Source organism: Lepisma saccharinum, chromosome 16 (assembly GCF_977018435.1).
Source record: "Lepisma saccharinum chromosome 16, izLepSacc3.1, whole genome shotgun sequence".
Lineage (NCBI taxonomy): Eukaryota > Metazoa > Arthropoda > Insecta > Zygentoma > Lepismatidae > Lepisma > Lepisma saccharinum.
The window spans coordinates 35,987,347-36,010,087 of NC_139244.1; the positions used below are offsets into that span (position 1 = coordinate 35,987,347).

The 22,741-nt window shown below is 38.2% G+C and overlaps 1 protein-coding gene across 3 annotated transcripts in view; it reads right to left on the reverse strand.

Moving 5' to 3' along the window:
- Window positions 1-1,114: 1,114 nt before the first annotated feature.
- LOC146000397 (solute carrier family 25 member 45-like) overlaps window positions 1,115-22,741 on the reverse strand; it is a 50,234-nt gene continuing 28,607 nt past the window's right edge. For 2 of the 3 annotated variants that reach the window (XM_083137988.1, XM_083137989.1), the window contains exon 7: window positions 1,115-6,732. In XM_083137988.1, coding sequence (XP_082994114.1) covers window positions 6,470-6,732 — 263 coding nt within the window. In that variant the 3' untranslated portion in view covers window positions 1,115-6,469. Of the gene's footprint in view, window positions 6,733-15,571; window positions 15,679-22,741 lie in introns of all 3 variants that reach the window. The other variant, XM_083137990.1, reaches the window with a different exon arrangement.

Here is a 22,741-nt window from a genome sequence, read left to right on the forward strand (position 1 = left end):
AGGTCAGAAACCTTCTCATAATTTGTCTGTCTACAATCCATGTCACAAGATTCAAGACTGTTCCTTGGAAAAGGATCCTATATTTTGGCAAGATGTCATTTTCAAGGGAAGTCTTAACAAACATGATCACTTTTATCAACATCCTGACAAACGAAATACTTTCAGAACTAAATGCTAGCAAAGTATCTGAAATACAGGATACATTTTAATGATTTTTATGTTCCCATATTTTTCATTTTCCCTCATTATACATTCAATCTTGATGATCCCAACATAGCAAAATAATATAACATTTTCAGTTTGACCCACTGAAAATTGTAAAGTCAACATTAAACTGTGTAAATAAATATGCAAATCACTGATCATGTATGAACATAACACTTTTTAAAAGCTGTTATGACTGACTGAATATTTATCATTTCTGACTTTTGAAGTCTGAGAGAAAATCTCCAACTTTTTTTGCATAATTTTCTCCCAGGAAAATAAAACTGCATGTACACATATTTACAGGATGTCATTCCACATCAATAAACTTCAACAGCATGCAGAACATGAGAATTTTTCTTAACATTTTGCTTGTTGATTCCTCATTTCAACATGATAGTGCTTTACACTATGTTTATTTTCATTTTGTTCTTTCAGGTATTTAACACTTCCATTCAAGAATTTCCTTCCTTGCCCTTACTTTATCAGTCATGGTCTTAAATCTGACAAAATTGTAACTTGCAGTCATTAAATGCAGAAGACTTCTGCATTTAACACTTAAGGTATATAAAAAATTTATATCAATCTATACTTTTCATTAAAGGTGTGTACTAATATAAGAAATGCACAGGAGTAAGTAACACACCTTTATTTAATGCATTCACTGTTTACATAAAAAAATAGTATTTTGTATGTAACTAACTTGGTTACAATTACATGGAACATCATATGGCACATTTATCTGTCAAGGACTGTAATGATATGAACAAACTTTGTATCAAAATATCACAAAAAAATCAAATATAATACACTTAAAGGCACATATAATAAATTCACTTATGAAATTTAAAAAATATATATATATATATATATATAGATATACTATATAAACAAATTTATTCAACACTGACATATAAAATTGTAGAATTATAAATTACCATTTCTTATTATATATATGTAGAATAACAGCTTTATCTCTGGACAAAACAAGCAGGCATTTGGCCAACATACTACAATTTTATAAAAGAAGTTTACTTTTTATTTTTATTGTGTGTTGCTTTTCTGTCACTTCTGGCTAATTGCAATGATGAGGAAGAGTGATGATATGATTAAATTGATGAAGAGACACTCGCAAAGAACAACGATGTCCATGCTAGTAGCATGCTATGCTAACCACTTCACCACAGATGTCGGCTATGTAAAAGAGGTGAAGTATTATTTGGCGTCATTAAATTATCAATCTATACTGTGAATGAATGTGTCTGCAATGGGAAAATGGACAAACGTATTGCCTGAAATGAGAATTTGTGGTGCATTTTACCCATGCATTTTTTTTTAACACATGAAAACCGACGGATTTCATTATGACGCAAATATTTAGTAATATTGTAAGATGCATGAAATAATACAGACAACTGGTACAGTGTGGCAATTCATCTCAATACTTTAATTTGTGTTGGTACAAAAAAAAAATTGTTTTCCATAGATTAACGCATAATTAAATAAGCTAAATTTTGATGTAACTGTTTTTATGTAGTTCTACTGGTTAATTTTTAATTTGAGTCCAAACTCCAGTATCTATAATTTTTAATCCTATAGGAGGGTTCAGTTGATACTGATGCCATACTATTAGTATCAGCATTCAAAAGCATAGAATAGATTTTAATTTCTGGAATATTAATTACTTTTTTGTGCAATATTTATTCATGTTAGGGAAACTATGCCAAATTCGATTTGCTGATTAAATAATAGCAATTTTAATATGATATTATCTCATAGGTGATCTTAGAATATTCTAGCTGATTGAAATGGTACACATCGGAAAATTATCATCTATTAGTATTGTGAAAAACTTTAAATTGCTATTGCCGGCCCCCTGTCGCAGAGTGGTTAGCACATCACGCTACGATGCCAGGGGTCCTGGGTTCGAATCCTGGCCTGGGCATGGATGTTTGTGAGTGTCCATACATCAATTTCATCATATCATCACTCATCCTCATCTTCGCAAATTAGCCAAAAGTACAAGAAGAAGTGAGCTAAAATAAAGCAAATCAATCAATCAATCAATTTAAATTGCTATGGAATTAAAGTGTAACTATTGACATTGGTGAGAGTTGGTATCAGCAATGATATCATCATCATTTCAAAGTAAAATCAGCTCAGCTGTAAATATTATTCAGGGTGATTCATAATTCTCTCCAGGGTTTTGAACGTTTATAGTACAAACACATACAGCAAAAAGGTGTACAGTACATCTGTATATAAAGAACAGGGTGGTGGCAGACCTGGAAAAGTAAGGGAATTTGAGGTGTCAAATAAAAGTCCAACAAAACGGGATATATATTAAATACTATCACGAAAAAGTGAAAAATAATCTGCACTGGTGAACGTTATAAAAATTTGGCAAGTGCATGCTCCCAACCTCAAATTTACTGCAACACTAGTATTGCAATGACATTAATGCCACTCTCTGTCTTGTCTGCTTAAACTCGTGAGAGATGGTCATTAACCTCTCACTGAGTGAAGTTAATGTCCAATATTATGAAATAAAATACTAATATTTGGGCTAGGATTTTTATGACCTAAAAATCACCAAAATATGCAAAATAAAATATGCTCTTATGACCTAAAATTTTACAAAATATGCACTATAATTTGAAAAATATGCCCTTATAACTAGATTGTTTGAAACATCAATATCTAACTTATGCTGAAATATTTTCATATACATACTATTTTTAGTTCAATTTATGGGCCCTGATGAGTTGAAATGCACAATGAATACTTCCTGTAAATTTTCAATTAAAAATGAAAAAGATTTTGCTGCAGTCCAAAAAAAAAAAAAGCCCTCAAGTGAACATGGGTCCTTGAATCCACTTTGAAAATGACTGTATATTTCTTGAAAAGGCGAAAATATGCTGAATATGACTGAAAAATCATCATCAAAATATGCTTTATCATGTAGAAATGGCCAAATATACCAAAATATGCCCTTAAAAAGCACCTTAATTCAATTAGTTTCTTCACAATATGAATGTCTATATATTTAGGGAACACATCAGCCTTACCAAAAAAGAATATGCTACGTCATAAAAATCCTAGCCCTAATGATAATAAACACGTAAATATTTTAATATCATATTTACTCGAATATTTGTGTACATAGAACGTGCAAGTTTTCCAACATTTTATTCAAGAGTAAACTATAATGCTTGTTATACATGGAATAATTCCAACAGCCACATTAAATCATGTATTTCCTACAATTTTTTTCAACTTCTATCAAAACAATTTGCATCACAGAGCAAAGTGGCAGGGTTCTAACAGGAGATCGAGTGCGTATCTACAGTCACACGGGAGCCGCATCTTCAGTATTTGTTGTGCGAGATGTGTTTTAAATTACCATTTGTCGAGCGAGAAATAATGGAGCTCAGTCGTTAGGGCATCTGACTACCCTGCGGTGGAAAACTGGGATTTTTTCCACCTGTTCAAACTGCTCCGGCACCCACCCAGTGTCGTATCAAGCAGGTACCTGGAGTAAACTTTGGGGGGTAAAGGTAGCTGATCACATCACCCCCACCTTTGGCCATGATCAAAAAAGTGTGGGGCTTGAACTCCTTCATGCTCCTTTCTGCCTTCATGGCTTGGTGCTAAGCATAGGGACTTTACTTTTACTTTCTCAAAAATCTGGTCCAACATATCAAAGTGTCACAAAAATACATAGACCATGTGACCTACAATTTAAAATAATAGTTTAAAAGCACAATGGAAGTATAAAGTTTTGGTATATTTGGCAGAAAAATGATCTAAAACAAAAACGCGAATTTTGGGAAACGTAACACTAACAAGGCAAAAAAAGATAATGCCAATTTTTGGTGCCATAATGTATCGGTATCTGTCACGTGAAATTGATTGATTTAAAATTTTTGGGCGTGTCGCCACTTATGGTCACTATGCACCCTTCGGGGGAAAATTGCATTATCTAAGACCCTTACCTTAAAATTAAAAAGGGGGTATGGAAAATAACTTTCCCAAAATAACTTCCAAGATATCAAACTCTCACGAAGAGGCGTAGGCCATATGACTTAACAATTTGAAACAGTAGTTTAAAACCACCATGAAGGTATAATTTCAGGTATTTGCCAGAAAATGCGCTAAAATGAAAATGTGAATTTTGGGAAAAATAACGCTGAATAGTAAAATATAAAAATAAACCAATTTGAAAAAAAAAAAGTCAAGGTCCCTACCGATTAGGCATAAATGAAACAAGAATATCAGTAGTAATTTATTGCATTAGTAACAGTGAGTCCTAACCTAATTTTCGGCATAAATACCACCCTTGTTCTGGCATGGCACTAAATTTTGTATGCCCATGGCATATGTGTCTGACAGCAAAGACTGGATGTATCTCTACCGCAGCGTAGCTGTCGAATCCTTGTTCGGCCAGAAACCTCTTCAGTTTAACAAAGAGATGAAAGTCTGTACATGCAAGGACAGGGCTGTACAGGGATTGGTCCAAGATTTCTCACCTGAAGTGATGCAAAGGACCCACATGTACTCAGCTGTATGGGGTTGTGCACATTCCATTGGCATGTGAATTGTCTGCACCATCGTGTGACCATACTATCACTCACGACGTCTGGTCTGCACACCTCACATGGTTGCTGGTGGCTCTGTGCCAAATTCTGAGCATGCAAAAATCTGATAGTACACGTAGGCTACATTAAAGTCGATGGGAGACTGTATGAGAGCTGCAATCTTTAACCTAGAACTGTCCTAAAATGGCTGCATTGGGACTGTACCAGATTACAGCTACATGCCACTTCTTCCTGCCCACATGTATGTGTCTTGCTCTCCGGCCACTAGTGCTGCGTACAGGCACCATTGGAGCTTTTTTCAAGATGCCCCTCGTATATGAACTTTCAGAAGCTGTTATTAACAGAGTGTTCCTGTTTTGATATTTAGTTAGCTAAATCAGGTACCTATACAATGCAATTCTATAAATTGCTTACGTTAAATTTCTAATACCTACATACCCTTTTCATCAGCAATAATGGTATAACTGCATGTTGTCAGTTTCATAGTACTTCACTTGGGAATACTGTACAAAAGCAGAAATCCCATTGATAATGTAAGTAAATATGGAACTCGTTTGTACGATTGAATTGTTTCACTTATATGCAAGAGTTAAGTTGTTTGCTTTACAGGTAAGAGAGAAGTAGCTTTATGCATTGAAAAATGAGTCCGCACACATGGTTCTTGCAAGCAGAGGGTTCCAAACTTCAGTGGAAATATCAACATATAATACCGAGAATGTATAAGGAGACTGATAAATTAGAAATTGTATTTCTTAATCAATCACTCATTTAGTCGTAACTTTAAAAATAATCAAGTATTTTATTTTAAACTTACTGCGTATGACAAAATTCCGTAATCCTTCCCTAGCTTGTGAATTGTAATAATTTTCCAAATTCACTATTTTGCAGTTTAAATTCAAATCATAGAGAATAGAGAAATTAAGTCAATTTCATAGAAGATAATATTGGTACTTAACAAAACCATTCGTGGATCTGTATACGTTTATTATTTCCATTTGCAAAAACATCAATTTAGTTTAGTTTCTAATTGTCAGGGAAAAACATATATTTTGTCCTGGAAAAGTCAGGGAATTTCATTTCTGCTTGTTTGTAGCCACCCTGAAAGAATCTATCCAAGTTTGGTACATACCTTACAGGTGCTTGATATGTGTACACCTGGTGATGCGGCAGACATCAATCCTGAAATCAAGATTCTGTCACACACATTCCAACATATCATGATCAATACCAGTGACTGCATGCGTGAGCCTTTCTCGCAGTTGTGCTAAATCACTTGGCAAAGGGGCACGGACATATGATCTTTGATGTAACCCCATTAGAAAAAGTCCCATGTGGTTATGTCTGGTGAACATGAGGGCCTAAGACACAGAACACTTTGTGTTCACCAGTGCACGGCATGTTTGCGTTAACTGCATTACACTTCCACCTAGCAGCTAAATCTATAATTACATGATAGGGCCTATTACGAGTACAAACTTGGAGAGATTCTTTATGTACTGATATGCACATTTTCGCTGTATGTTACAGTTCTTGTACTATAAATGTTCGATATCCCAGCGAAAATTATGAATCACTCTGTATATACATTTGTAATGTATTTGTGTCATGGAATAAAGTCATGTTTGTAAGTAACTACTCCACCGTTGGGCACTGTACCAAATCTTTAACTAGCTGCCCTGTTGCTGCTTCCTGAGAAAGGTTGAGCAGGCTTTCATCATTGACTCGTATCCCAGGAACACAGCACCATTCACCAGAAACCCTCGGGTGACAATCACCCAGAAGCCCTTCATGAACACAGGCAATCCCTCTGCTCGGTAGCTCTTCATGGCACAGTCCCACAGCCCTTTGTATGTAGGGTCCTTGGGGTTGTCAGCTTGTACACGGGATTTCACAACATCAAATGGGATGATGGCAGCCCAGGAAATAGCACCTATTTATTGTACAGAAAAGTGATCATTAGACATACACACACACACACTTGTAACGGGAAAGAGAAGGTTTGTGCTTTGCGTTCTGCCAGCATCAGAAACATTATTTTGGTAATGTTTCAGAAGCTTACACACTTTTTTTGGGGGGGGGGTTCAAATTCTATTTTAAGATAAAGATCCAACAAAAGGAGTGTATTATCTAAAAAATAACCAAAAAGCGTTTCTGATACTTGTAGAACATGTAGAATCCAATGCAAAGACATTATACAATGCAGCAAACAAGATGTGCATACAAGAGGGAAGAGATAGCAATTTATAAAATATAAGATATAACTCACACTACATGCTGTCAACATTATTCTGAAGTATAATTAAAATCTTTACAATATGGTTAAGCCCATACTACTTTAAGCTGATGCAAATACCTTTAATCTGCCTGCACTGACACAAAGACATGGATACTGCAGTGAATTTAAATAACTCGTAAATGTTGGAACATAACAAGATGGGACATTTTGAAACGGAGATAAAGAGAAGAGAATAAATAGTTGCAAGAGATTTAATCATGGAAATGAATAGTACAGAGGATGCCATTACATACATACATACCGCTGAAGAGATGTAGGTTTATTTCTTGAATATTACAACTTTTTGTAAGCAAACATTCCTGCAGTCCTTGAGAGACATCCTGCATAGCTTGATGTAACATGTCCATAGGAATCTGGGCGATGTCCTCACAGATTTTTTTCGACTTGACCTGCTACAACTGAAGAATCACTGATTCCTGTGGACATGGTACATCAAGCTATGCAGGATGTCCCTCGATGACTGCAGGAATGTTTGCTTAGAAAAGGTTGTCATCTTCTGGATGTAATCTTCAAGAAATAAACCTACATCTCTGCACCATTCATGTCTATGATCAAATAAATCTGTTGCAACTATTTATTATCTTCTCTGTAATTCAGTTTCAAAATGTCCCCATCTATTTGAGACATCCTTTATTACAGGTTTATCAGGCCATTCTCTTGATTTCTGATCAATATATTCTTGATTTAATTGCAATTTTAAATGTATTTAATGTATTTTCAAACTTTAGGTTAACAAATGATGGTGTGGTGAGGATGGAAGAAAAACATCCATGACATTTATTAAAGGTACCATCACAGTACAGGCCTGAAATCAGGTGAGTAACCACTCTTTAATGAATAAAAATCTGTGACAGAATAACTAACCACAGAGTTTCAACTATGATTTTCCATACAAGAGTCCCATCACCTTAACCACCCACATAACTTATTTGATTCATGTATGTGATTGTGGCAGTATTATAAAACACAAGTTAGATATTATAAATAAATAACTTGTCATCGTAAATTAATAGCAGGCACAATAGCGCACTTTAGAATACTCAGGGCTGCAAAGACGATGAGCGATTAATAGATTATAATTTTTGATCATGCTGGCAATTACATGAAAAACATAGATGTAAATTTACATTCTGAGTGTCATGAATACAGTCGAATATCACACAGTATACAAGTGAGTCTTCATGCATAAGTCAATATCATTTTTGTTAGTACGTTCTTTTTTATGATTAGAAACATCTTCTTTTCTGAAGAGAAGCTTCTTTGATCTTGGAATAACTGCTTAGAACCCAAGTTAGTAATATTGTGCAATTTCATAATGGTCATGCTCATATTGGAATGATCTTGTAGCTTATAAATCAAATAGGAAGCATGTCAGAAAAATCAGTAATTTTTCCCCAGTTTTCTAATTTCATTCACCACAGTTCTGTTATAATTCAAGACTAGCTTTCAAGCACACACAGTCAATATGAAAAAGCACCCAGTAACAAAAGCATTAAAAAATTACACATAGGAGATGCAGACACAAGAACTCACTTTCCTCACTTTTAACATAAAACATGCGGCAAACAAATATAATTTTAAAATGTTGACACTTACCCCCTTGCAATTCTCCACACCATCATCATCTTAATGGTGACGTGCTGATTGTTATTGTGGATTGCATATTTAATTCACCCAGAACAATGAGTACCTGTTAATGACATGAGGATAGCACACCATTTCAAATACCAATCACTGGAATTAGAATAAGCATGCATACTACCTACTTCCAACAAAACAGTTCCCAATGAAGATGGGGGTTAATAGTAGCACCAAATGCATGGCACAATGTTTGGCACTCCCTGCATGAAATGTGAATTAGTATTCCTTCGTGATGTTTTATTTTTTCAAAAAAAAAATAATATTGAAAACTTCTAAGTAAAAATAAAAATAGAGGTTCTTACCTTACAGATCACACAGATTATAAAAGACTTATCAAAATATAATACTGGAATTGTGTGGAATTCACTGAGAATTAATCTGTTATAAAATTGCAGAAGTTATAATTAATATATGTTGTCAAATTATTGCTTTAGGTTTGCACTACAAAAATAAATTTCACAAATCAAGGCATATGAAGTATACATTTATCTACATTCATATCAATACAGTGTGTTTCACTCGCACTCAGCCCCTGATTTTCACTTATAAAAATCACACTATTGGCCATAATGTAATGAAATTTTCTAAGGACATACTTTGGTGTATGAGAAGAATGGTGACATGACAACAAGTGTTGGAAGTGGTCATCATTAGCATCAGTGCATGCCTGCCCACACCTCTCAATGTTTACGAAAGGTAGACACTAACACATCAGGAGTCACAGTGTCAATTTCCCACCGAATGTTGTCTTGAAGTTCCATGATAGTTCGTGGCTTGTTGCGATAGACCTTTCCTTTTCCAGTATGTGCAAACGATAAACACACGCTATTCCACTGAGTACAGACTCTTAACTGTACTGTTTTGTTACTGTACTGCAATCATGAACCACTAATTGTAAGCATGAACTTTCAACCAAACCTGAACAAACACACACCACTATCAGGTGTCTCACAACAGCAAGGCCAAGAACTCCGACTGAAAGCACACGTCCGTACGATTGGCATTTAATGGCAGAATCACCCAGATGCACGTGCATGCTCACACAAGAACTAGAAAGGCTGTGGCTCCATCTCCAATGATGTCACCCTGCTTCTCATACACCAAGGTATGTCCATAGAAAATTTCATTACATTATGACCAATAGTTTGATTTTTATAAGCAAAATTCATGGCATGAGAGTGTGTGAAACACCCTATATAAACAAAATGGAGGAATCAAATTCTTCAAATATATCCACTGGCTATTACGATATATTTACTTATTGTTAATAAATTAGACACATAGAGATCCCTTTCTTCTTAAGTAGAGAAACTCTTGAAAAACAGATTTGGTAAAATAGTTAAGTACAAACATGTAATTAGCTGGCATTTCAAAGCTTCAGAATAATTGTTCTCTGAAAGGTGCATATAAAATTACAATTTTTGCCTAATAGATATAACTAACTCCCCTATACAAGGTGATTCATAAAAATGTTACCACTATATGGGAAATAGAAAATTTGTTTAAAGGAGGAAACACTTGTTATACAAGCATTACCCTTTATACTAATCCTTGAAAAAAGCACACATATATTGCAATTAACCATTTGAATATAACCTTTAGTGACAACAGAATTACATGCATATACAGACACACACACATATCCCAATTGTATATTCCCCTTATGTTATATTTTCCCACATGGCAATGCTTTTATAGTGTATAATTCTTACTGCCACAGACTCCTGACATGAATGCAATCAATATATCTCTGTAATTACCTTGGTACGTCATAAGATAAATTTGGTACATCATACAGAAAGGGTCAATTGAAGATTTTTTTTTTACCAAAATATTCTATCATCATGCACTAACGTACTAGAAATGATTCAATCTACAGATGGATAATTCCATGAAAACAGGGACAAAGCATGTTACAAAAATTACTCTGGAGGTTGGAACAGTACACCCCTCATTTAGAAGTACCCCAATTCACTCTTCTATTCAGCAATTTTGTCCAATGTTGGTTAAACTACACCTTGCACACAAATATTGTACAAAGATGCAAATTGAAGCACTGCTAAGTCAGGCAACTGTATATATGCATCAACTGTCTCTGGGCAATGGCATTTTAAACTAGGCAACATAATTTAGACAACCTGTTAGCATGTTGCATATAATTATAGTGAGAATCATAGAACTTAAGACCTTCTGTAAATAAAAGCACGTGTACCCTAACAGTGTTGCAAACTTATGAAAAGAAAATAATCCACATAGCCTACAAGGTGTAAAAACATTCCATTTGTCAACAGATGCGGAATAAGCAGTGTATCACTGATGACCTGGTGAAAGTTATTGAATGTATGTAAAAAAAAAATGTACATCTTGCCTGGTGACCGAATTTCAGACTCATCACCGAAGTTCCCTGGCTCGAATCCCGGCATGGGTGTTATTGTGAGTGTCCCTTCATCAATTTCATCTGACGATCACTCATTCTCATCGTCGGGATTAGCCAAAAGTGGAAGAAAAGCAACGCTAAATTAAAAATAATCAAATACAAAATTTACATCTTATCCCCCAGGAATAAGACTGTTCCGTACCAAAGGATTAATTTTCTCTCATATTTTACTAAAAAAAACCTTGCTAGAAGAATGTGACACATTGAGATAAATTACGTTTTGAAACCGGGGTTTCTTCATTAAATATATTTGATGTTTGAAAGTGTTATGATTTATTATTATAGATAATGAAAGTAAGCTAATACGTATGATTTGATTGACTAAATTAATAATTATTAATTAGATAAAAATAATGGAAATAACTAATTTGGTTTGATTGATTTGCTTTATTTTACTTCCCCTCTTGTGCCACTTATGGCTAATTTGCGAAGATGGGGGATGAATGATGATGATATGATGAAATCGATCAATGAACATTCACAAACATCCATGCCCAGGCCACGATTCGAACCCGGGACCGCAGGCGTCGTAGCGCGATGTACGAACCACTCCGTCACGGGGGCGGCTTACTAATTTGGAATTCAAATATCACCTATCCCTCATCGTCTCGTAACTAATGACAAATGTGCGTGTCACAACGTGGTCGATCTACAACTCAATGTCACACATTCCAGTATCCTCCAGTGTGTACTTCAACATCTCTGAAGTTACTTCATCCAAAAACACACTCGTGTGTCCTTTTCTTCCCGTTCAAAAATGCTGTATTATGCAGCAAATACACCAAGGGAAACTAAAACTTAGAGATGCATAAAAGTGGGGAAAGAAGACTGTAGAATACAGAAATATTTTCAGGCAGTCACATTTTATTGTACGCTACATATAGAATATAATGCATATTTGGGGGTGAATTTTTAAATATTGTCACATGTTTCTTCTCTCTTGTTGAGAGGTGTTCATTTTAAATCAACCTCCCTCACCTTATGGCCTGCCCTCCTTCACCCGCAAAAGTATTCCTGAGTGCGAGGATGTCACCATCCGGATGGTAAACACCTCTGGATTATAGATCGACTTCTGCGTCCCAGCCCCTCCCCCATCCCCGGAGGATCGTCACTGACAATGTGAAATCACACTATCATATGCCGACATTCGACATGACACTTCCGTTTCTGTACTTGACTTAGTGAGAAGTACTGAGGTTGGCAACAGCCTAATAACGGATTTCTTCCGCATCATGTAGTCCGTTCTATGAAAGTACGCTAATGGAAGAAAAACGTGTAAATTACATTGGATTATACATTTTAAAATATATTTTCATTAAAGGTTTCTGTTTATAATAATAATACGTGATTATTGTATAAATTACAATCGATCACGTGAACAGCAAGAAAATAGCGCCAGTTTCGAACATGGCGACTTGCATGCGTGCAGGAAGGTCTCCCGTGTTTTCAGAGTAGTATTTCGGAAATACAGCCGTTTGAAAAGTGGCAAGAAGCAGGTTGTTCTTAACGTTTATGTGACCTTGTGTCGGTGCTATTCTGAGCAAGCAGTGAAGTTGGTGTCCAAGTGTAATTGTGTGTCTGCGTTTTTGTGTTTTCGGTGTGGTGAAAGAAAGGAAAACGACCGGTCAAGTTGTGATTCCCGCGAGAAAAACACGTTGTTGCTCGTATAAACAAGTACACCGATTTTGAGATAAGCACAATACAACGCGAGGTGCTTTCGTATTCTTTCAATCAAAGAGCCGTCCTGTCCACTGTGGGGAAGATGTTGATAGTGGTGATTGATGACTATCTCCCCAATTTTAGCAGTCGACGTTAAATTTTCCTCTTGTGCCACGTTGAGTTCCTTTCTGGGAAGCAAATTTGACAGACAGGATGATGTCTAGCGCCGAAAATGACTCAAGTTCAAAAAGGAACTGCTGAATCAAGGCAAGAAAATACATTACTTGCATGAGACGTGCCTAAATAATGTGCTTATTATCGCCTTCTTGTGCACGAGGAGAAACCGAGAGAAAGATAAACAATCTCTTTTTATTCCCCGGCTTATCTTTGTTTAGCTTCTGCTAAAACTGGCGGTCTATTTGTTGCACAAAGGAGAAAACAATACTCTACATGTCAACAATGTTGGGCAATAAAGGCTTGAATTTACTGAAACGAATCTCTCACTCTCTTTTATAACTTTGGTGCTGTCATACTGAGAGAGGAGGGGGGAAGGGGGATCTGTTAACCCAGTGTCAGATAAATGGGACTTTTGGCGTAGAAAAATATGTTCATTCTTGAACAAGAACACGTATTTAATCACTTGTAGAAAATTTATTATACTTCAATGTGTAGATTATCAGTTAAAATAAGAATACGTTTTTCCATGTTACGTAAAATTAAAGGTTGCGAGTGAGCAGCATATGATGGCCGCACCATTCCCGAACAGCTGGCGCGGAGTGATACGTTATTCGAAGTGAGACGGTTGTTTACAGAGGGTCGGAAGGTTTGTGATTCTTACTTTAGGCATAATTTCAAGTTTTCTACATGCATTATAAAAATTTGAAAAATGAACACTAATATTATGGAAGTACGAGGGCCACTATTTATATTTTGAGCCTTGGCAACACTGATTGAAGTTAGGTGCGATTTGACGTTTGCACAGAATCGTCTGGCATTATTGACCATAACGTACTTCAAATGTTTTGTCAATAGCTTGATTTGTGTTGTTTATGTTGCCTTGGAGATTGCGCGACAACAATAAAATGGAATTAACTTGTGAACATTTTCGTGCGATGATTTTTTACGATTTTCGACGTGGATTATCAAGACACGAGTGCATCGATCAACTTACTTCCACATTTGGCGATGAGGTCCCATCCTTTGCCACTGTGAAACGCTGGCATAACGAATTTAATCGTGGCCGCCATTCGCTCACCGATGAGATTCGCGAAGGTCATCCAAAATCAGTTGTTGTTCAAGAAAACATTGATGCTGTGCAAAACCTAATACTGCAAGATCGCCATGTGACATACTGTGAGATTGAGGCAACCATAGGCATTAGTTCCACCAGCATATATAAAATATTACATGATCATTTAGCTGTGAGAAAGGTATGTTCTCCTTGGATCCCACACAATTTGACAAAAACTCAAAAAGACGCTTGCGTCAATTGGTGCAAACAAATGCTCAATAAATACAATCGTGGTGCTTCAAAAGACGTATATAAGATTGTAACAGGTCACGAATCATGGATATATGCATATGAGCCGGAACGTAAACAGCAGTCGACTGTATGGGTGTTTCAAGATGAACCCAATCCAACAAAAGTTGTTCGCGCTCGAAGCACATCGAAACAAATGGTCGCCTGTTTTTTTCGGGAAAACTGGTCATGTGGCAACTGTGCCTTTAGAGGAACGTAGAACGGTCAACTCTGAATGGTACACAACAATTTGTTTGCCAGAGGTCTTCGGTCAAATACGGAAAACAAACAAACGCCGTCGGATCATTCTTCATCAAGACAAGGCCAGCTGTCACACATCTCGTCTAACAACCGACTTTATGAACAGTCAAAAAATCGAATTGATGGGTCATCCGCCGTACAGTCCTGATTTGGCACCCAATGACTTCTTCTTGTTCCCGAATGTCAAGAATAAATTGCGTGGACAACGATTTTCGTCGGCGGAAGACGCCGTTGATGCGTTCAAAAACCATATTATGGACGTGTCTCAAGAAGATTGGAAAAACTGCTTTGACAAATGGTTCGAACGAATGCAAAAGTGTATTCACCATAAAGGAGAATACTTCGAAAAACAATAAAGCAGTTTTCAATGCCAAATTCCTGTTTTTTCATTGTTAGGCTCAAAATATAAATAGTGACCCTCGTATTGTGCATTAAAAATACATACATCTCACAATGACAAAATACTGTAAGTTGGAAATGCAGTTTCCCTCTTTAAAATATTCAATTCTGCACTCTTTCATAGGTGATAACAAAAAAAGAAAGAATGATGAGAAAGGGAGATAGAGGAGTGGATCATTTCACAATATTTTTTTCAACAAAAGACTACAACTTACAATGTAGCATTCTGTTCCTCACGTCCTAAATTACTATTATCGTTTGATTGGTGTATACGAAATCAAATGTGTAGGCCGTCAACACAGTTCAAGCAAGGTATCTTGTATGATTTTTAGAGAATTTAAATAACCGTAAGTAATAATACATAAACCACCATATTCTAGCACAATAATAATCATGACTGGATACCTGCAGATAACAGATCTTACATACAAAACATGTCAATGCATGCACTAAGCAATTTTTAGAGTACATGTGTCAGATTTGAGAGACTGATTTACTGATTGTATAAGTAAATACCAAGAAAATAGAAGGTAACAGAATGATGGAAAGATCTATACCTGCCAGTCCTCCAGAGACTAGAACAGTTGCGCATCCAAGCAAAGGAGAAGTGTAATCAATGCAAGCAGCGTAAGTCAACATATAGGTACCAGATGCAATAACATCACTATGAAAAGAAAAAAAAACATGCATCTAATATTAGTAATGCTACTGCTAATTGTTACACTTTGGCCAATACATTCACAGGCTAATGCACATACTTTACACAAAGCATCACCACCCACATGCACACAAAATGATAATAAAAGCAGCTAATATTGGTACAGTTAACATTAAGAGTGAGTGACTTCGCTGAGTGACGCGCTAGGAAGAAGACGTCTCGCGCGCGAGCTCTGTCTTCGTCCGTTTAAATCAAGTTGGAACGAATGTTTCGTGTGTCCAAAAGTGCCGGGAGTTAGTGCGGTGCGTGTGGTGATTGTTTTGTTTTTGGTGTTGTGTGGAGATCTGGAAGCCAGCTCTCCAGGAAGCCGTAAGTATTGAGCTTTTATAAACAATTTGCTTTATGAGAACTATCCTCCGAGTTTTCCCACGCGGTGACTTTTCGGAACAGTCAGCAAACCGTCGACACCACAATGAAAAATAAACTTTGAACTTATAATCGCAGACAATATATTTCAGTAAAATTACACACCTGTTTAGCGAAAAACAATTCCGAATGCCCCAAGAAGGGGAATCAAATCGGAAAACCCCCACACAGAATAAAACAAGAGAAAATGATACTCCATCCTTCCAAATTGGCGGTCCGGTCTCAGATCGGTCTGGCCTCCACTCACAAACAACAGTAGTTAATAAAAGACTGCGCTCCCAGGAAACATTAGAGGACCCAAGAAAGAAGAGAAACCAGCAGATAGGGGGCGGCCCCCAGTCCAGCCCCCCACCCCCCGTAATTACAAGGGCAAAGGGAAGGGAATTGGATACAATGAACCCCATAATGGAAAATATTCCAGATACTGCGGATATACAGCTTGGACTCTTCATTAAACTGTCACTAGAGCTAAACCTGATGATAACCAAAGACTGGAACATCGCATCAGAGAATAAGACATCTATTCTGGAAATAGTTGCTAAAATGGCTCAGGTACACCAAGACACAGTGGCGGAGAACAAGTCTCTAAAAACAGCATGCGACATTCTGCAAAGCACTGCCAAAGCAGACTCCAAACCCTCCTACGCTCAAACGCTGGCCCAACCGGCGGTAACACAATCTGGGAAAACTGCACAAATACAGAAGACAGTGCAGAAACCCAAGCACACTGTCTTCATATCAGATGAGAATCGAACAAAAGATTCAAAAAAGGTGCAGGAGGTATTTACAAAGGCAATTAACCCCCCCAGGGATGGTATTAAAATAAAGCAAATGCGGACGACTAACAAAATGCTTATAGTGGAAACGGAGACCAGAGAAGAGGCAGAGAAGATAATAAATCATCGCGAACTTGCCAAACTCAAGATCAGGGCCGAATTTCCTAAAAAGAGAAATCCGCTTCTCATTGTCTACGATGTCCCTTCAAATAAATCCGAAACGGAGCTTTATGAGGAGATTTTCTTGTTGAATTTAGAGAATCATATATCATGGGAGGACTACATCAAAAAGTTTAATCTCAGATTTAAAACAGGACCACGCAACAGGGCAAATTGTCATTGCGTATTCGAAGCTACCCCTGACTTAAGAAAGATCCTACTAAAAACAGGCCAGGTTTTCATATCCTTCCAGTCATTGTCTATAAAATACTACATTGCCGTGTCAAACTGCCATAAATGTGGAAATTTAGGACACGTAAGCAAAAACTGCAAGGACAACGAAATCTGCACTCACTGTGCTTGCGAGGGGCATACCAGAAATAAGTGCCCCAGGATCGAAGAACCAAAGAAGTGTATACCCTGCCTCAGAAGGAAAAAAGAATGTGACGGCAAAGACTGCCCCACATATAACATTCATTTACAAAGACTAATTGAAAGAACCGATTATGGACTATAAGACAAACTCCAAACAGTCATCCAGGGCCAAGAACAGGAAAACACGCTGCCGCGTTCGCCGCGATGCAGCAAGGGCGGCAGCATACAGAGAAAGAAAGATAAGAGAATGGAAACTAATCTTAGCTACTAAAGAAGAGAAACCGATTGACGATCTAATTATTAACCTGCTAAAATCGACAATACTTAACTCAGAGCATTGCAATACTCACTGCAATAACAATCCATTATCAAATTTTTACCTAACCAACAATCAATCCACCCCTCCAGCGAGACTACCTTACCAAATAATTAGTCGAAACATTCCCGGACTACCCATGAGCGTTTTCACCGCATTGCCTTGCATTTTCCCCACACTTAACCCCCCATATGGCTCCCCGGAGTCATCCTACTCGGAAATGCCACACAGTTATTCTCCACTTTCCTCATCCACCCCGCCATCACCAGTTTGTGCCTCACCAGTCCATGAACCTAATACAAACAATCTTTTAACTCTGCTTATGACCCCACCCGATTCCCCATCGGAATCACCCGAGAGACCTCACACTATCTACTATTCTCCTAAACTCGAAAGGACTACTCCCTCCCCTCCCTCGCCAACAAACATCCTTGCGCAACTGCACCTGGAGCCCACCCCCTCAGAACTTCCGCGAACAAACCTTGTAAACACAACCTCTGCTTCAGAAAAGAACCTCAACCCCAAAGCTCCTGAGTTCCAACCTTCCAGTAAATACCCTAATTTTTGCAAACCGACACTCCTAAACCCACCTACACTGGAAGTCACTTTCAATAACATAAACCCAGATACAATATATAAAGATTTCGAAACGTCTTTACGCCTCAGTCGGCTGGAACAGAAAGATAACCTGGCAACCGCACTGAGACTAATAATCAGATATAAACATAAAAACGGCAGAAACATTACTTTTCCATATCCGGAGGCAATAGACAAAATAACTCTAGCATCGAATAACATACCAATTACGGAAAATGAACTCTTTGAACTCCTTGACAAGGTTTTCTCACGAAGGGAAGTGCCCTTCGAGCTGGAAGACATTTATGCTGACTTCGCAAGGGCGTACGGAAGAGTCGCGTTTATCCACCATAAAGAATGGCCGCAATGTTACCAGATCGTCAGGCATCCATGAACGGCCAAATAAGAGTCTTACAGGCCAACCTCAATGGTGCAAAACTAGCTACCCAGGAAATATTTGAATTCGCAAATATAAATAAAATTGATATTCTGTCCATTCAAGAACCGTATACTATTAATAGTAAAATACCATACGTACCGTCAGGAATAAAAGTATTACATGACAGCGAGAAACCACAAGCTGCTATAATTTTAATGAACAAGAACATCATTCCAACCAAAATCGCTCAATTTTCGAACTCGCACATTAATTGTGTACAACTCTCCCTAGAAAACTTTACGTTCATCCTTATAAATAGTTATTGTCAATTCAGCACTAACCTCGAAATTTTTCTTGACAAGATTGGGGAAGCATGCGATGCCTACAACAACCACAAATTACTGATAACTGCGGATGCGAACTCTTCCTCCCCTTGGTGGCACAGCGACACAACGGATCCTAACGGAGAGTTGATGGAAGATTTTATTGCGAGCCACAACCTCTTTGTCGAAAATGCTCCTGGAAATCCGCCAACGTACAGGGGAAGAGCGGGGGCGTCCAGCAACATAGACATCACTTTATCAAACAACAAACTCTCAGGAAAAGTGCGAGAGTGGAAGGTCTTCGACATGGAAACCACGAGTGACCATAACATAATCACCTTCTGTTTATTAACCGACATCAACGAACCCACAAGCAATGCCGAAAATACGTACGACTGGAGAAAAACTAATCATAGGCTTCTTATGCAAGCAATAAATCTCCCACCGCAGGTGGACTTTACAAAGACCGTGCATGAATGGGCAAAATACGTGACAGAAGAACTAAAAAATGCAATAGGTCAATCAACCCCGAAATTATCGTCCAGCGGGAGACAATCTGGTAAGCTCTGGCCCAAAAAACTTAAAAACCTAAAGCAAGTCATGAAGAAAGTGCGTAAGCTGTACCAGAGGATGCGAATACACGCTCTGAGGGTAATAAACTTAGATCTCTACAGGAGGGCCAAGAGCAGATACGAAGCCGAGCTGAAGAACTTTAAAACCAATAGCTGGAAACGCTTTGTCGAATCAAAATTAAAAAATGACAAATGGGGTCTCCCCTATAGGGTTGCAATGGACAAGATAAAGATTGGAACTGGTTTTACAACTCTGCAGAAAGAGGACGGCACCTACACCAAGGACCTGCAAGACACAGCGGAATTGCTACTTAACACTCTACTTCCCGATGATAACGTAAATGAAGATAACGACACCCATAAATACATCAGAAGTAATTATAAAGAAAAAAACAACAACAGACCCCTCCTTCCCTTCAGCGTGGAGGAGGTCATAACTGTAATCACCGCCACAAGAAGCAAAAAATCGCCGGGTCCAGACAAAATTCCTGCCGAAATCATTAAAATGGCAACCCCGGCAATCGCCCCTTTCCTAATGTCTCTGTACAATCAATGTCTCATTGTTAAGGAATTTCCGAAAATTTGGAAGGAATCTGAACTTATTATTATTAAAAAAGACGGGAAAAAAGAGGAAACGCACCCCAAGTCGTACAGACCGATCTGTCTTATCAACATATTGGGAAAAATATTCGAAAAATTACTGACTAAAAGACTTTTGGAATTCACAGCTTTAACAAACAGCTCAGACATTCAATTCGGCTTCACGAAAGGCAGATCTACCGAAGACGCTATAAACAATCTATTAAACACGATTGGCATGGTTGATGAGAAATATCCAGTGGCGGTGCTGGCGGATATATCGGGGGCCTTCGACAACCTCTGGTGGCCCCACCTCTTCCAAACTTTGCCGAACTTGGACTGTCCTGGGACACTGTACACTATCTTACTTGACTACCTCACCGACAGGAGAGTGTTTTTATCTCTTCCAGAAGGAAAAATCAACAAACTTACATCTAAAGGATGCCCACAGGGATCGGTCCTCGGTCCACACTTGTGGAATGCTAATTTCGAACCATGTCTCCAAGTCATGAAGGGCCTACAGGTAGTACACAAGTGTATTGCGTATGCAGATGACTTATTGCTGGTGATAACTGGAAATTCCAGACGGGAGATTGAATCACGCACTTCTACTGCTCTTAATAGATTGACGCAATGGTGTAACAAAGCCAAATTGGATCTTTCTGCGAATAAAACCAACTATGTTTTACTAAAAGGAAAATTAAGTTTTAACAGAAACCCTACAATTAAAATAAATAATAATTCCATCAAAAGAGTGAAGGAAGTAAAATATCTCGGAGTCACTCTCTACGAGGGGCTGCTTTTCAAGAGGCACATCGAAACCATTACCTCTAAAGCAGAACTAATAATGAACAAGGTGGCCACGATAGCCTCCAACAAATTCCATCTGCCACCCTCAACCTGGAAAACGTACTTGGTCTCCATTTATGACTCGATAGTATCGTATGGTGCATCTGCGTGGGCATCGACATCCCTGGGGAAATCGACATACGTGTATAGACTCAGATCGTCGCAGAGAAAGGTTCTGCTCAGGCTAACCGGGGCGTTCAGAACAACATCTACCGAAGCCATGCTCACAGTAACGGGCACCTTGCCGTTGGATTACATTATAAAGCTCCGGGCCCTTTCCTACTTTTTCAGGAAGGGCAACGAAAGAAAGATAACCGAGATCCTAGGAAACTTCTACCCAACATTCCGTGACATAAAGCATAGAGTAAGAGAGGATTGGCAGAGGGAATGGAGCTCTTCCGAGAAGGGTAGGAGACTCTACCACTTCATGCCGAACACGAACGAGCCTTTGGTGCATAAAAACAAGGGGTTCTCAAGGGGCTTGATCCATTTTCTCACGGGCCACGGCCCATACGGCACCCATCTTTTAAAAACGGAGAGACGAGACAACGATCTCTGCAGGTCCTGCACGACGGAAATCGACACCCCAGAGCACAAGGTATTTTTCTGCCAAGCTTCGGACGAAATTATCATCGCAGCGAGGCGGGAACTTCCCCACACGGACGTCTACAATCTGCTAAGGAGTCCACATTTTGATAAACTAAATGCTCTGGCAGACACGGTGTCCCATGCGGAGCTGAAGATATTCATGCGAGATAATCGCCGGCGACCTTTTGCCCCCCTGCCCCGCCCAGCCCCCGCCGAAACACCAAGAAGGAATCCGAGGAGAGGAATCCCTGCGCCCCCTCCCGAGCCCCTCCCCAAAGAGGAGTCGCCGGAGGGTGCGTCGCTGCTGCACGAAGGAGGCGGCCGAGAGAAGAAAAATCCACCCACCCCGCACGCCTGGGGAGCGACACAGGAAGTACATGAGACGGATAGAACGGCGTTAGGAGGAACAGCAGTGTTAAGTAAATGATCTCAGCTCGATCCCCAGGGAGGACCAAAAAATGCTAAAGAAACAAATTTAAAAAATTAATTTAAAAAAAAATAAAAAAAAAAATCCCAAAACAAGAAACTGACATCCCGGGAGCTTCCCTTCTGGAGATTTTTAATTTCCTTAAGAAAGCTTATCTGATCAAATTAGATCAAATAAATGAATCACCGCTGGAAGCCAGTGGACTCCCTGGAAGTTGAGCTCGGGACTGAGATTAGAATTACAATTTAAGATTATAATTTAACAACATCTAATATGTTCATTGCGTTCAATTAACTTACACAAGTTGTACGCTTAGCATGGTTAAACATATTCTATTTTTCTTATGTAATATATTAATGTTTATATTTCTTGTACTTTAAACATATATAATTTTAACAGGTGAAGGTAATAAAGGGATATTTTTAGTTTCATAAACATTAATCACTCCCGTTACATTGATTAAATAATTAAATAATAATGTAATAAAACAAAAAGTTATGACCCCTGGTAGTGAGACGGGCGTGATAGGATGCCATTTTATAATGTAGAGAAGCAACGACAATAAAGCATCGTTCTTCACACGGACATTGCTCCTTGTCCGTCGTGATCCATTGTCCCCTCCCTGGAATGCAGGCGCTGCACTCTTGCATGGACGTGTGCCAGATCAGCAGTTGTGCATGCGGCGGTAACGACCCTAAAGAATTCAAATACAAATACAAATATC